Raw genomic sequence first — 17,316 nt, 5'->3', positions numbered from 1 at the left:
TTAATATATTATTTAAAATAATTATATACAATATATTTTGTTAAAAAAATATATAAATAATTTAAATAAATTTTTATCATAAAATTAATTAAAAATTTATTTAGTTTTATAAAAAATTATTAAATTTAATTATATTTTTTAATTTTTAAAATTTTAAAATCTCGTGCCCCGTGCATTGCACGGGTAAAAGTACTAGTTTCTCAACAATTGTAATATATCACAACTTTCAACATTTTGTAATAATCAAAGAAAACTTATAAATATTTTATTACAAGATAAAGGTGTTTAACTCAAACAAACCATCACAAATATATCATTTATCAACCAAGATACATGTTTAGAAATAATAATCTTATTGCACTTGGAAACCATCTCATAACCTTGTTGAGTACAAGAAAGTTTCTAAATTCAGAAACATGAAAATTCATCATATGGAGATTTCTTCTTTTATCAACATTTAAATGATCTTAAACATGATATCAATTAAAATAATTCATTTTAATTTCATGTCATAAACAATAATTTTGAATTCATAAATTTGATAAAGATTATATTTATCATCGATCTTTTTTTTTCATATCAATATCAAGATAATTTTTTTCCTTTGCAAATGCAAAGTTTCACAACTCAATAATATTTTTAGAATGACAAACATTTCACAATTATTTTCATACAAAATACTTAAAATATATACATGATATAGAACATCTTTATCAATGGTAAGAATAGACAATATTAAAGCATAAATTAATATAACAACAAAAATATTAACTATAGACATCACAAAAAATTATTCAATGAGCAGGAATATCATTTATCCATAATTTTATTTATTGTTACCAATAGAAATAGAAATAATTATACACATCAATTTTTAGGCTTAGTTGAAGCTGATTTAATTATAACCATAAGAAACACATTAGTTCACAAAATGTGTTTTGCAGTCTTCAACTTTATATTGTTTTTAATTTTAGAATTGAATACAAAAGAGTAATAAAAAAAGAAATAGTAATAATTTTTCTCTCTAAGAATGTTAGAAAAAGATTACTCAAAGAATACTAATAATAATATAAATATGAAATAATATAATAATAATTATTAAATCAATAATAATACTAAGACAATATATAAAACAATGAATTTTAATCAAAGATCAACAATTATAATAACAATAATAAATAAAAGATAAAAGGTAAGGAGTAGAAATATCCTAGGTTGAGACACGCATAGCGCTATCCTTAGAGAGAAAACGCCCCTACTGCACAAGGCTAAACAAATATATCAATACACAATCATATGTGTTTTTTATCATATGCGTTTCTCTCCCAAGATACAACAACCCGTTAGATCGATCGAGTGTAGTGAAGGATCTCTAAACCTTATGAACACCACTGTCTTAAAGATAATACAGAAAAGAAAAGAAAAACACTTTTAAGAAAGACTCTAGTGTTTGTTGTCTCTGTTGTTGTGTGCTTCCCCATGCACCTAGGTGGTATTTATAGGTAACAAAAGGAGACAAAGCAGTAAAGTGTAATAAGAATATAGCCGTTAGCCATAAAACACATTAACCCATAAATTAAAGGTCTATAAAAACATGAGTAACAATAAGTTTTTTTATTTTAATTATTTATTTTTTAAATTATAATAAAATATTTCCAACAGAATAAGGTTGATAACAACAACAATTTCTACCTTGGCTTGTGCATTAGCTCTCGTTTTCAAGTTAACTTTTACTCTTTCTTTAGTCTTTCTTCATCTCTTCTTTTAACTTATGTTTATCTTCTTTTGATAGACGCTTAGCTTTCAACTCAGGGTTGATGGCGTCGAAAGACATCTCATAAGGGTTGTATAATCCCTTTGGAATGTTTTGAAGCTCTTTTCAGTGGTAGAACCCAAGTTCTTGGAGAAAGAACATGGTTATGTCTTCTAGTGAGTTTGTGCAGGCTTGAGAAAGTAGTGATCTATATACATCTTATTATTCATGGTGTGAACAACTTTCGACCTCTATTAGAGTTCTCTTAAAGGTTTTTTCATCATAAATATATATACTTTCAATTATATGGAAAATATGTTATGCACCAATGTAGTTTTTTTTATTTTGCTTCGGATTATATGCTTCGGTTTACTCAAAACCGAAACATATAATTATGCAGTGACATTTTTGCAATTCTTGCCAACTTTATTGACTTTGTTCCCTTCATACCCAAAGCAGAATATGGTTTCTTGTTTCAGTTGTTACATAATCAGTCCCAAAAGTCCTTTTTTGCTTATGTTTTACTGACCTGAAGCCGAAAAGTTTGTTGATATTTCAAAAATGTCGCTGGGAGAGTGGCTTTTGGCCTCAAGTGGATGTTGAACTGGGGCCTAAAGTCTTATTTTTCCTCGGTTAAAAATTGAATCGAGACTATAAAACTAATTAGGGATTCAAAAATCATGATTGTACTATTGTTCATCTTCAACTTTGTTGCATCGTTTTCTCTCACTACAAAAAAAAAATCAAAATTATCGATAGATAATTACATACGGATTATAATTTGTAGATAAATTAACTTTTACATACAGATTTTACATACAAATTTGTATATGTATATAAAATCGCATTACATATGGATTTGTTTCGTATGTAATAGAAAATTAATAATTATCCACCTTTCCATATGTAAAGTTTGTATGTAAATGAAGATATATATTTGATACATAATTTATATACGGATTTTAAATAAATAAAAAATTTAAAATTGAATTAATTTTTATTTTTCATTTTAGTTTTATTTTCCAACCTAATTTTTTTCTTCTATCCAAATTTCACATGAAACAAACATTTTCACCCATTTTAACTCAAATGGCACAACTCACCAAATTCTCTATAGATCATTACACTCCATCACGACGACACCATCCTGAATCACCTAGTAGTGTGGTTTCCTCCCTTCTACCCTTTCCGATCTCACTTCTCTCATTAGAACTCTCCATCTTTCTTTCAACTTCTTCTCCGGTGGGATTTTATCCACTCTTGCTAACCTACCTGTGGCTATGAGCCTTTACCTCCACCACAACAACCTCACCAGGAAAATCCCCAGGTGGGATCCCTGCTAAACAAGGGTCCCAATGAATTTTTTGGAGACCGTGGACTTTGTGGCCTCTCTTTGCAAATCGCATGCCCTGAAGCGCAAAAGCCTGGGATTTTTACTAACCTTAAAAAAGGTTTCCCTCAAAACCCCAATGCGCTCCACCCTGAAGGCTTATACCAGAGAGTGAAACCACACGGTGGTGGCTTCGTCGCGGTTCTTGTCATCTTTGGGCTTCGAGTTGCGGTTGGAAAAATTTCTCTCTCATTGTGGGCTTTTGGATGACGGTGGGGTGGTGACGACGAGGGCAAATTGGGGGCCAGTAGTTGGAGGGTTAGGTGGATGTGTGTGAAGGGCAAGATGGTAAATTTGTTGTGGTGGACAAAAGGTTTAAGGTGGAGTTGGAGGATTTGCATAGTGTGTTTACATATGTTGCTGGAAAGAGTAGGAGTGGGATTGTGTACAAGGTAGTCGGGGTCGGAAGAGAGTCTTCCATTATGTTAAATGTGGTGGGTATTCAGCGACTCAATGAGGGTGACGTCAAGTGGTCTATAATGGAAGCCATTGCAAGGTTCGTTTCCCCAATATGGTTGCCTTGCAAGCTTCTTATCACCGATTTCATTCGCAATGGAAGCTTGTAGAAACATGTCTAGTTAGTATTAGTTTGTATCTAACAACTTGTAAGCAGGAAAAGGATATGATGGAAGATGATACTAAGAATGGAAGTTCATAAGTGGAGATAAAAGTTTTGTTTTTGCTAGAGCACGTTATCTCACTCGCTTGAGTGAGATGCTGCTGGAGGTGCCATGTAGAAGTACTAATGATTGTTTGAAAAAAGCTTGTTGTGAAGTTTCCAGGTTTGAAGAAATCAAAGGGTGTATGGTCTTTGCTCTAAATGAGAAGTATACAACTGAGTCAAGCATTGTTAAAGACACAAATGAGTTGGCAATAATACCTCCAATTAGAGGTGGTTGAACAACTTAATATCATTACAAGGTACTTCTACTTTTTGTACTACAGTATATACTCTGAATATATATATATATATATATATATATATATATATATATATATATATATATATATATATATATATATATATATGAATTTGAGTAAATGTTGATAAGGTTTTAGGTTCTGTAGAGATTGATTTGAAATTTGAATTCATGTACAAGCCCGATAGGACTTAAAAAAGTCGCAATAGCCAATTTATGTTAAGGACAATGTGATACTAACTACATATTTTTTCTTTAATGTTTTTTCTGAATTAAAGTTTGATGCCTTGTTAGAAATTGTGAGAATGCTAGTTGAACTCTTTATACTCACTTGGCTTGATACTTGGTCGTTGATAGTGCAATCAATTTGCCAATGTTAATCTAGAATTATCTAAAAAGTTGTAACTAGACAACCATCATTCTTAAAAATCACTCATAAAAATAAATTCAATTATAAAGTCACTCTTAAAGATTTGCTTTCCATATCAAGAATTCCTCCTCAATATGCATTTCCTTTAAGTAAGTTTAAGTTTGGGGTTTAGGCCATTAAAGAGTAATTTCCCATTGTGGGTGCAGAATTCCACCTATACACTATTCGCGCTTCCACCTCGATAAAAAAGAACCTCCACACACACCAATTGTCACTGCCACACTCGCCGATTAGAGTCGATGTTGTTTCCATTGTTGGCTTGTTGGTTTAACAGAGCTCCTAAGGAGGTTTCACTCCAGAAGGTCGTCATGACATATTTGTTGCTGCAGCTGGACGGTCTGAGCACCCTAGACGTGTGCGTGGTGCTGGATCAGGAGTTAGCATACACCAATATTTTGGTGCCTCCTCTCATCAGTCTTCATGTAGACACACTATTGATTATGAAGAAAGACTGACGCAAGAAATAACTAAGGAGGTGACTGATAATGTTATGCGCTAGTTCCAACAACAATTCGAGAGTTATGGCATTCGTTCGCACTTATCTTCTCCAACAGAACCATTTATGCCTCCCACGGGTAAAATTAACAATCTTTTTTCTATAAGTTATGAATTGAATAAAAGATATTTAATCAAATAATTAAGTAACATACATAAAACATTCACTCTGACAAGTAGAAGCTTGAAGGGGATTTGTTCAACTCCACCCATACCAAGGGATGACATGGACGACACTCATTCATGTCAGCTAAATATTCGCGATGGTACATTAAAGACACTAGTGGCTCATGGAAAAGTATTTGAGGCAGCCATAATTCTTCATGGTATAGAGTTATCGGAGGATGAGGTTAAGGTCACGATAGAAGAGGTTCTTGTTTCTTGTGCCAACAAATAAGGTATATACGATGACAGAGGCATTCCAATGTTTCCTCACTTGGCCTAGAGATTTAGTTGATTCTAATTCTGACCCCCCGATATAGACTCTCAAACCCACCATATACTAAATTTTTAAGTTTACATGCTAATTATATTCAACCTTAAATTGTATTCCATTTAAACTTAGTTGCATCGACAGGAAAATCCTCAACCAAAGAAGATTCCTCTCTCTTTGGACGATCCTCTTGGTGCATTACACCAACTCGATGAAATCATCATTGATAAGTTGATGCAGGTTCCTTAGGATTCTAATATTTTTTGGAGAGACCTTGAGATTCCACTATACTTGCATATAGAAGATGTCTTGGAGCTTGCATCAGGACAAGATGAACTGAATATTACCATTATTCAATTATGGATGATATAAGCCTTTTAGTTATTACTGTTATTTGATTTTTTTTTTTCATCTATTCACTTATATCAAATCAATTTTGTGTTTAAGTATATGTGTGGTGTCGCTGAAAATACAGGGTTGAGTGATGTATATTGGTTTACAAACCCCCGACTCACTCATGAAGGCAACAAGTTTGACGACACCCAAGCATATATGACCAAATTTTTTCAATGGGGTAAAGAAATTTATTTTGTCCCTTATATTGTTGGGTAAGTCATCTTTGTTAACTTGTGAATATAATCTATCATTATAACACATAACAATTAATTTATTTTCTTTTGAGGCGTCATTGACAGCTACTTGTGGGTTCCTTGGGGGAGAACCTTGTTGTGTGGTTTTGCTCCTTGCACCTCCCTCCCCCCAGCCATCTTAGACAAGTAATAGATTGGTAAGAACCTCAATGTCAATCTTATGAATATTCTTTGTTATATAAAAGTATCCTAACACATTCCCTTTATCATAGTTCAATTGTTGGACATAACATGTTGGTAGGGAGATCAACGACTAAGGCAAAAAATCTTGTGTGGTTATCCCTCCAGGTTTGGTATCTTTATCCATACATTTATAGTTGTTTGATTTAGTTTTCTTCCTTAATTATTTATAATGGTGTTCATATATTGTAGTGTAATAAAAAAAATTGGCTTTTATGAGTGCAGTTACTATGTAATGCAATGAATGAAAACTAGTTAGGAAATAGTAATATATATTTGAATTGAAAGTTAATGTCTTATTTTGCAGACATTCAAGAGTACTGCACCAATTCTCGCAAAGTCCATAAAGTTTGGTAGGATAATTTGTGCTAAATTTATAATTCAAATGTACGATAATGTTAATTAGGATATTCACTTGTTGTAACTAAAGACTTTTATATGTATTTAGACATTGGATGATGTTGGGTTTCATAAAATGAATTATCTTTTTTTTTTGTTCTGTTTTAGTCTGGTTTGCTTAAATATGTAGGTTAAAATATGTGAGAATAACCAAAAACATAAAATTTATGTTAAAAAAAACATGCATATGGTCTCGATTGCTACACCAACTAAAGCAGAAACGCACATAGGTCTCGGTTATGGTATGAACCGAGGCTAAAAGTTGGGACATAGGGCTTTGGTTATACCTGAACCAAAGCCAAAAGCCAAGTGTATTTCAAAAGTAGTTTTTTTAATTATGGACTATATGGATTCGGTTATCTACAAAACCGAGGCAGAATAAAGAGTTTCTACCTCGGTTGAGATCTGGGGCTAAAAGTTGCATCTTTTTTGCCTTGTCCTAATATGTCTCGGTTCTAGAACTGGAGCAGAATTGCAAAAATAACCGCGGCCAAAAATTCTTTCTGCACTAGTGATGGTACGTCAATTTGGTTTAGGCCTGAAAAGCTCCAAGTCCTCCTCCTCTACTTCTTTAAAAGCTTCTTCATGTTAAGAGGATGAAGGTAAGGTCAACCCCTATCAAGATATACTTTAAAGACCATCTTCTCCGAAATATGCATAGGTAGAGTTACTTGGGCTTCATTCTTGAGGATTGTTGCATAAAGATGTTAGAAATTCTCTTTTAAATATCTCTCCAAGATACTTTGAAGTTTGGTTTAAAAGACATATGACTTTAAAAATCTAGATAGATGTCCAAATATTTATTTGTCCAATGATGAGTCATTATTTTCCCTTATTCTATTACCTTTTTGTGCCCACCTTGATAGTTGTTTAGTGCTTAAATGTCTATTGTTAGTGCATTTTCATCAATTGGGTTTCATTGGGCCATTATTCCGAATTTTGATTAATTTTGCATTAATGGGCTTAATTTTTGTTTCTAATTATTTTTTAGGTATTTTTATGAAGCAATTTTGGAGCTTGGAATTTAATCTTAAGATGAAGAGTGTAACACCCAAATTTTGAGATGTCACAGAAAGTTAGAAAATGAACGCGTTTGGTGAAAGGGAAAATCATTGAAAATGTACTAATAAAAATACTTTTAATTTGATTTAAATTACATAGTTTAACAAGCCAATTTGTCAAAAAAATTCAAATAACAATTGTAAACAAAAGAAAATTACATAGTTTTTAGTATCTGATTTAAAACAACTAAATAAATTATAAGAACTCCCGAGTTCACCCCAGCCTCTCATCAATCTACTCCATGCCAAAAATATCTGCATTATCATCTACTCTCGTATAACACACATGTTATACTATCATCGCACACACAACAAACACACAAATAAACAAATAGGGGTAAGCTAACCATAGACAATGATATATAAAAGAATTTCAACAAAACCAAACATGACAAATAATATCCAAAATCAAGCATGACAAATCTCATCCAAGTAAAATACTTAAACATAGTAATCATAATCAAGCTTTGGTTTTAACACACACAACCCCCAAAATCCAAACAACCATACCAAACCAAACAGACTATCACATTCATCTAGAATCCTTAATCATAATCAAGCTTTGGTTTTTCGCGATCTTTTATCCCACAACAACATCTAGTTTCCTAGAAATAGATAGTTCGATGTGTCCCGTTATCGCAGCCACACTATCTCCCTTATTCCTCAAGGACTTATGAGTAAAAACGTTGATGCATCGCACATTAGACACTATACCCGCAACGAGCCAAAACAAGGCGAAACATCTTTCCTCTCACCATTGCTTCGCACAAACAAGAGAGTACAACACTCGGACAAATCCTCTACCACTGCTTCACACAGGCGAAGAGGACCCCTTTCCACTACTTCACACAGGCGAAAGAGAAATCACTGGGTCTCTAGGTACGGAAAACCTCACACAACACTTAATTTCACTTCAAGCAAGCAAAACATTCCCAACATGCAACACATTAGAGTTACAGATTGCCAACAAAATACAAACCACCACATCATGCATGGGAAATAAAGTTCCACAACAAAAACCCCTAAACTTATCAACCAATAAATTCAAGCAATGAACTTAATGAGTGACATTCATTCAAACACAAAGATAACATCACACGCAAGTAACTATCCTCAAACTACCACTTAAACTCCTTAATCGTGCAACCCATGTCTCTTACTATACCCTCACGTAACAAGAAAGAACCCCAAGAAATTGTCCACCAAGATTCAAAGTATTTCATGCACAAGTCACTAAGAAGGAAAAATATTAGGTTTATGCAGAGAAAGAAATTGTAAATAAAACATAACCACATGCAGAATAGGTATCTCTTCAAGCACTAAAACAAGTATGATAACAAGCTAGTGGAAGTAATTAAAACTACACCACACCACTAATATTAACGCATGAGTGATAGCTAAAACAATTATGCATATAGGAAACTTAACGTGGAAATGCACTACAACCCAATATACATACACTATAACGTTGCCACAAACGAAGATGAGGATTTCGTACACCCCTTTGAATCATGAGATACCAATTGTGAAAGAGACAAACATGGGAGAGAATAAAGAAACGAAACCACTGCACCATGTGAATAACACACAACACTTGCATGATGCAAGAAAACATAGACAACCTTTCGAAAGCACCAATGTCCCATCAAAGAATTAAATGTTTTAACACATTAGCATAAGTAGCATAAGTGTACCTAATGAAAATCATGTAATGCACCTTAAAATGTAAACCATGAAAGTGAATTCAAAGGAGAAAAGAAACCAAAAAGGCTTTACGTGGGACTCGTGGCTAAGAAAAAAAAATATAAAAACCTTGGATGCACTCATTTACATAATGTTGCCCCATCAAAGGTTTCAAGCTCATTAATCTAAAGGTGAAACATTAACACACACTGCACCACCAAATTAAAAACATGCCTTTACATGTGGTCCCCACCAAAAATCTAAAGAATGGAAAGAAAAGCATGTGGCCCCACATTTTTAACAAGCTTAGTTACGTCAAAGTAGAAAGAGTAAAAAGAAGTTAAGGATAAAGTATGTGGCTGCACCAAAAACAAAGAGAAAGAAAACCAAGTCATGGTTCTAACTGTGAAAACCCTACATGAGAGGTTGCATCAACAAAAATAAGAGCATTGTAATGAATTAAGCACAACCAAGAACTATCCCTACAACCCAAAAATGCATGCAGACCCTGCAAACATCAAGACTACTCTTCACCTACCACGCAAAGTGAATAATGGAAGAACCTAAGAGCTACAACACGTGAATCATAAGAAAATTTGGTCCCACATATTACAACGTCACATCAAAACTCCAAGATCTTACCATATTAAGGTGCTTGACCAAACCATTGAAATCATGCATTGCACCCTTAACGTAAAAGAGAAATCAAAAGGAAAAAGACCAAAAGCTAGTTTACAAAACCCGTGAGGCAATTAGAAAATGTGGAAAGTTGCACTTGAAATCTAAGGAAACCATTGCACGTAAACTACATGAAACATGGCCCATGGAGACTCTCTCACTCCCATGCTATGCCCCTCACATAAATAATAATATATGTTAACATTGAATGGAAAAGATGGCATACAAGACCTTACAAATTCTACCATGCACCAACGACAATATTTCTATGCACCACAAGCCCTTGGCAGCACACTCATATACTACTATGATGCCCACGTGACACATGCATTCAAAAACTCGAGAAAGGAAACTAGCACTATGTTATACCTAGCAATTGAATCTAAAGGCTGCAAAAAATCCTATGATAATTCGTGGACCCCTCCCCCAAGCACTGTAATGTAATACATAAGTAAAAAGAAAAGCCAAACAAACACCACTTAAACGTAACCCTTTCTCCCACCACAAAAATCATAAAACCATACAATACTATGATTTATAACTCTATAGATAGAAAAAAGAAAATAAGGACCAGCACTGTCACAGAAAACCCTAGTCATGAAGGACTTGGATTTCATACAAAACACCAAATAAAGAGGAAAACTTGGTGGCTAACGAAAACAAAAAATCTGCACCACATTTCCAACATCAATACCAGAATAGAAACATAATTAGAGAGAAAAGGAAAATAATATGTCAACAAACAAGTGCAGTATTCATCACAATACCAGATATCCATGCACACTCCTCCATTGTTCATACGTAAATCAACCAGAATAAAAGAAACGAAGATAAGATTTAACTGCAAACAACAACAGGAAAGCAAACTCAGCTTCCCTTACCTCTTGTAATAATCCTTGAAGGGCTTACGCTTCCCGCAGTCTCTTCCTTCCCTCAGTCTCTTCTTTCCCTCTCCACGGTTTCTCTCTAACCTTTTTTTTCTTTTCCATGTGCACACTCTCTCTTTCCTCACCCTTAAGAACCTAGAACTAAAGTATTTTACCTCCTCTACCTAAACCCTAGAATCAAAACAACATATCTTCTTATCTTCTTCATTTAAGATTTACAAAAATATTTGAAACCCATATACTTGTAATTTATTTTAGGTGTGGCAACAAAAAAAATAAAATATTGCCCATATACTTGTCGTAATTTATTTTGGGTGTGACAACAACAAAAATAAAATATTGCATGTTGATTTCAAAAGCAATACAAGAAGATAATGTGACTTCCACAAAAGGAGGAGAGAGAAAAACCACATAAATGAACACCAGCCACATTCAAACACTTGACCTCAAAGCACTAACGGATTTGATCACCACTAAACCAAACACTTTCTCATGATTTAATGCACACTATTAATATATAAACACATATTCTACATAATATACATAAATACAATAATTAAAATACATAAAATCACAACTTAATTCACTTAAATAATTATCCCCATATTTCATAATTCAGTAAATTAAATAAATTAACAATCCTAATCAAGTCATTAATTCCTCCCATTGATTTCTACTTATTCTAAATTTTCCTAGATCTTACAAAGAGAGTTTCCACATCATTTCCACGTCATTCAAGTGATTGGACTATCATTTTGGGCCTAGAGTGACATTTTGTAATTCTGCAGCCTTTAGTGGCCTACACTTACTTTTGGAGCTTGTCCTACACTTGCTTTCTAGCAATATCCAATTGCAAAATTAAGTGGAATCAATTTTGCTTCATTTAGTGGAGTTTCATCAAATATGGATGATAAGTTTGTGAAGATGGAAAGTGAGTTTGCACTTGTCAAGAAAATTAATTAATTGTATTGTATTGCTATTTTAAAATTATTCAATTACTTATATTCTTTATTTATTGAATGCATAGGATGTTCAAAGTGATACACCGTCTCCAAATGATGTAATACGATCAAGTGGTGGAAACGAACCAATTAGAATTAGGTTTAAAAGTATTCACAAATAAATTACTTCAGAAAATATTTAGCTTTATTCTCTCAGTCACGTCAGATTAATTTAGAAAATGCAAAATTGATGGCCATGTTAAAAAAAAGAAAAATAAATTATGAATCAGTTATACTAACCTTGATCAAAATTAAATCCTATATCATAATTTCAAAATTTAATGAAAAAAAAAAAACACAAAAACAAAAGTTATAATTTAGTCTCGTTACACAATTAAATCATGCTTTTAAAATTTATTTTTCAGAAGATATTCGACACTACCAACGACTGCAATTATTTGAACTCTTGATCATTTAAAAACTATTTAAATCCTTACTCGAGTTTTACAAAAACACCTTGAACAAGAAATTAATATTCAACATATCAACAAATTACCTATTAGAATGTAAATTTAAAATCATTTATAAAACTAAAGTTGTTTTAGTTTATATACGTGCTTAGATTTCACCATAATCTAATACCACGGGCTAACCCATTCAAGTTGCTCAGAGTCGGTTATTTAATTATATATATATATATATATATATATATATATATATATATATATATATATATATATATATATATATATATATATCACTTTATTATAATGGTACAACACAGTGTACAGGTGTTCTTTGCCTGCGTTCAGTGTAACTGAAAACAGTGATGTTTTGACTTTTAAAAAACTAGTATCTTATAATCTAATAACTAATATTTTAAATATTTAATTCTAATATTGTTGAACATATGAATTAAATTCCTAATAACAATATAAATGATAATATACAGTAATTTTAAACTATTAACAATTGAAAAATGTTAAAGTTAATTTATTAATGAAGATGAAAATGATAGATAGAAAAGAATAAACCCGTAAGAAAGAGGGTAGATCATTTTTCTTCTTGTAAAAGTAACATGTGAATACAATCTAAAAATATAGAAACAGTAGTATTAAAAATGTTTGGTATTAGAATTTTAATCGAAGGAATAAGAACAATCTAAGTTTCAGAATTATATACTTAATTTATAACATAAGAGTATATATGAAAAGTAGAGCTGTCAAAATGAGTTGGAACCTCCGAGCCAATCCGGCTCATCATGGGTTCGGGTCGGGTTGAGTTGAAATTTTTTTACAAATTTCAATACGGGTTGATTTTTGACCCGGCTCATCCGGATTGAACCCGTGGTGAGCTAGGTTGGCTCACCAACCCGCAGATAAAAGGGTCACAAGTATTTTTATTTCTTTTTTATTAAGTTGGACTTTACATTTGGGTCATATTAAGTTGTTTCTTATCCAACACATAAATAATTTGTATTTTTTTATTTTGGTTTGTATTTGGATTGTATTAAAGTTTATTTAGATTTTAATTAGAATTACAATTTAGTTTTGACTGAAAAAAAAAAATATAAAAATATTTTTTTAATTAAGTCAACCCGTGAGTCAACCCGTTTAACCCGCCAACCCGTGGTGAGCCGAGCCGGGTTCAAATTTTTTTGGCTCGCTAAAAAATGAGCCGGGTTGGGTTGGCTCACTAAATCATCAACCCGTGATAGGTCGAGTCGGGTCGGGTCGGGTCGGGTCGGGTTACCCGTTTTGACAGCTCTAATGAAAATGTTTAAAAAAAAATAAATGAGATAAATTTGTAATCAATTATACACTTGATTTTGATAAAAACATAAGTTTTTCCCTCAATTAAAACGTTTCTAATTAATTCAAAGGGTGATTAAATCTGTTTTTATCATGCTTAAATATGTATAATAATGTTTCGAAACTTTTTCCTCTTTAATAATTATTCTATTTTATTGTTTTACTAAATTTGTTTAGATTAAGTTAAAAAAATACTAAGAACTATAAATAAAATTTGGTAACAAGTCAAAGGTTTAAAACATACTTGAATTTGTCTTATTATAAAAGTAAAATATTAATTTTGATTGGAAAACGAAAAGCACTTGAAATACCATGTCTTAAGTTATTTGATCTGATTTATGTGATTGATCAAAATTTCAAAAGTAGGACGTAACTTTCATATCGTTATCTACAGAACGTGCTGTGCCAATGACAACAAGAGAAGGCAACAAGGCAAAGAAAGCAAATCCACATCTATAAATATTGAAGTGAGAGTGAATTATTGATGTATATTGTGAGAAATGGTAGGACCAGTGAGGCCTCAATTTGTGTTGTTTGGTTCATCCATAGTTGAGCTGAGTTATAGTTGTGAAGGTTGGGGAGCTACCCTTGCCAACTTGTATGCTCGCAAGGTATTTGATATGTTGCATCTTGTTCTTCTTCATGCATCATGGTTTCAAATCTTCGTGTTAATGCTGCGTTTTTTGTTTCTTTTTGGTTTTGGTGCATGCACTTTGATTTGCGCAATCTTGGTCTTTCTGATATAAGGTTACTTACTCACTTTTTGCTGTGATGAATGATTCTCGAGAGGGTAAAGCTCGTTGTGCTTTGATTTTTCATGTTGAGAAAACCCATTAAGAATTGTTTTGTTTGTGTTGATGTTTCATAAAGAGACTCTAAATGATTATTTTTTACAAATTTTGTTGAGTTTTTAATCTTTGGGAACAGGACTTCACCCAATAGAACAGTCCCTTTTGGGAAAATTTAGGCCCTGTTTACTAATTCTGATTCCATGAATGTATATATGGAAATTATGGCTGGTCGTTATCTTGTGGAGAATCAAAAATAAGATGTCAATCATGGAGGTGAAAAAAGTGACTTAGTGGTGGTCCTGTAGCATGGTATTGGATGAGATTTGTCTTCTCCATAAAAGCAGAGAGTGAGGAATTAGAATTAAAATTGATACCATAACAAAAAAAACTGATGTGACCAGAAAGAATATACAGAATCATTATTTGAATTTGGATTCTCTACCTGGTTGTTTATGTTAATTTTCTGTTGTGTTTTCAAAATATATTTATGTTCATTAATTTTTAAGTTTTAAAATATATTAAAAAACGTTTTAAAGTATCAATCAATATAATATATTCTTAATGCTCAGTTGAAGATGAAGATGGCAAAAAAAAAAACCCGTATAGAATGACTCATCATTGTTGAGGGTGTCAACGCCACAGTTTGCATAACTTACATACATAGATATAATATAGATAATAGATATCCTATGTTTGAAAGTGGTTTAAGAACACATGCATTTAAAGTGTCTAAATATTCTGAAATATAGCAGTCAATTTATATTTGTACACAATTCTTGTGAGTGAAGCATTAAGATGAAAAATGAGTTTAACTTTTCACAGATTGACTTGACATAGGCAGATGTAATTTTGAGAGGATATTGTGGTTGGAATACAAGACGTGCTCTGCAGGCTCTCGATAAAATATTTCCCAAGGTATTGAGCATGTGTTTTAATTCCTGTGTTGATTCAAAATCTCACATTTCCTTCAACTTCAACATATCATCTTTTCTCGACAAATTATAAAATGTGGTTGTTTTAACTGGAATGGTTAGTAAATATGGAACCACAACAAGCTAACTCGTACTTGAATTTTTAGCAACCACACTAACACTGATATATTATTATATTATTAAGAGGTGAACATTAAACTTAATCTAATATTACAAAATCAACTTGTAAAATAAGATTTGCACTCACTTATATATTGTATATTCGGCTTATCTCTAATCAAATGGGACTTACACCGTAGTATTAATCATTATATTCAATTTTGCACAGCGCGATTACTTGATTTTTGCTCAGACTGACTTAAAGGAAATCACTTTTTGTTCTGTCATCTTCAACTCAGGATGCCGGTGATCAACCATCATTGGTAATTGTGTACTTTGGTGGCAATGATTCTATGCATCCACATCCAACTGCCCATAGTCCTCATGTACCCCTCCAAGAATACATTCAAAATATGAGGAATATTGCTATCCATCTAATGGTAAACTCTTACACAAGAACACAAGTTTCCTTTCTTTTTCCACACAAGTACTCTATCCACGTTTAATACTAAGAAATTTTACCGATGGTTGTCAGAGCCTTTCAAAGAAGACTCGCTTAATATTTCTCAGTTCCCCTCCCATCAATGAGGTGCAAATGCATGAGATGCTCAGGTTCTCATTACAATTGATGTTGGTTAATCAATATAATTTCACATTATCTTGAGGCTATGTAATTCCTGCACTTCTACTTGTTTATGGTGCCTGTACTTTTATCTCTGCTATATGATTAACTACATAGTAGACCAACTTATTTATAAGTCGAACTTTTACCCTGGCCAAAGGTACTTATAAATTGTTTTTAAAGATTTAGAGTAAGCTTGATAGTGGCACCTTTCGCTTTGTACCAACAATATCTGAATCAGTATACTGGCACATGATAAATTTAGAGGATGGAGGGCTCCAAAAGTTTTGACATTCTTGCTGCCTGATTTTATTGAAAATATAGTTTCAATCACAAACATTAATGGTTGAACTTGAAGCAGTGATCTACTGGGGCCATTAAAAAGGACAAATGAATCATGTAGATTATACTCAGAAGCATGTTTGGAGTTGTGCCGTGAGATGAATGTGAAAGCCATTGATCTCTGGTCTGCACTCCAGCAAAGGCATGACTGGTTAGATGTTTGCTTCACGTAAGTATATATTCCAATTTCTCTCTCACTCTCTTTCTATTTTATGTTTCTGAAAGAAAAGTATAAATCTACAAATTACAATTGATTCATATGATGGGGTGTTGTTTGATAGGGATGGAATTCATTTGTCACATGAGGGAAACAAAATAGTGGCAAAAGAGATATTGAAGGTCCTCAGAGAAGCAGACTGGGAACCTAGTCTGCACTGGAACTCAATGCCAACAGAGTTTGCTGAAGATTTCACTTTATGATCCAAATGGTGCCGATGAAAGAGTATTATAAATGTCTCTAACGGGAACTTCCAAGGAAATTCTCAATTGGAGTAGAATTATTCTGCATTTTCAAGCTACAGAAAAACCCAAAGTTTGAATCACAAAGTGGAATGGTTTTATAATGTTTATAGGTGCTTAAAGAAATATGTTGTTCTTAAAGCATATCGTAGCATGCTAAAAGCACTTTCGAAGATAGAAATAAAATCGCATACGAAAAGAAACTATGGCCATTAGCTTCTGAAAATAATGTCTGACACATGAAATTTAATACACTGTAATATGCCAATTATCACACAAGATCGCTAGTATGTCAATTAAATACAGATAGGGCTACCAACAAAATTTAATTCAATGTCGTCTCGCCGATTTTCTCACAAA

The 17,316-nt window shown here is 32.6% G+C and overlaps 1 protein-coding gene and 1 long non-coding RNA gene across 5 annotated transcripts; both read left to right on the top strand.

Annotated features, from left to right (window-relative positions):
- Positions 1-2,850: 2,850 nt before the first annotated feature.
- LOC114166428 lies at positions 2,851-6,718 on the top strand. Of its 4 annotated transcripts, XR_003599921.1 has the most exons (7): positions 2,851-4,064; positions 4,640-5,068; positions 5,169-5,386; positions 5,566-6,029; positions 6,117-6,208; positions 6,284-6,359; positions 6,559-6,718. It is a non-coding gene; the product is annotated as an uncharacterized LOC114166428 (long non-coding RNA). The 4 variants fall into 4 exon arrangements; XR_003599923.1 differs by lacking the exon at positions 5,169-5,386 and having other exon boundaries at positions 5,897-6,029; XR_003599920.1 differs by having other exon boundaries at positions 5,169-6,029.
- Positions 6,719-14,077: 7,359 nt separating this feature from the next.
- Positions 14,078-17,078, top strand: LOC114166551 (GDSL esterase/lipase CPRD49-like). The gene is made up of 6 exons (XM_028051299.1): positions 14,078-14,322; positions 15,340-15,417; positions 15,833-15,973; positions 16,069-16,145; positions 16,517-16,666; positions 16,779-17,078. Exons 1-6 carry the CDS (start codon positions 14,212-14,214, stop codon positions 16,915-16,917), a joined length of 696 nt encoding a protein of 231 aa, XP_027907100.1. The 5' UTR covers positions 14,078-14,211; the 3' UTR covers positions 16,918-17,078.
- Positions 17,079-17,316: the final 238 nt, after the last annotated feature.

Source organism: Vigna unguiculata, chromosome 10 (genome assembly GCF_004118075.2).
Source record: "Vigna unguiculata cultivar IT97K-499-35 chromosome 10, ASM411807v1, whole genome shotgun sequence".
Lineage (NCBI taxonomy): Eukaryota > Viridiplantae > Streptophyta > Magnoliopsida > Fabales > Fabaceae > Vigna > Vigna unguiculata.
The sequence above is the reverse complement of the archived record's forward strand: the minus strand, read 5'-3'. Positions and strand labels throughout refer to the sequence as shown.

Excerpts from the sequence above, each read along its gene's own strand:
- LOC114166551 (XM_028051299.1), top strand. The coding sequence starts at position 14,212 with ATGGTAGGACCAGTGAGGCCTCAATTTGTGTTGTTTGGTTCATCCATA. Across the intron at positions 16,146-16,516 it reads CAAATGCATGAGATGCTCAG|TGATCTACTGGGGCCATTAA; the intron begins GTTCTCATTACA and ends AACTTGAAGCAG. Across the intron at positions 16,667-16,778 it reads TGGTTAGATGTTTGCTTCAC|GGATGGAATTCATTTGTCAC; the intron begins GTAAGTATATAT and ends GTTGTTTGATAG.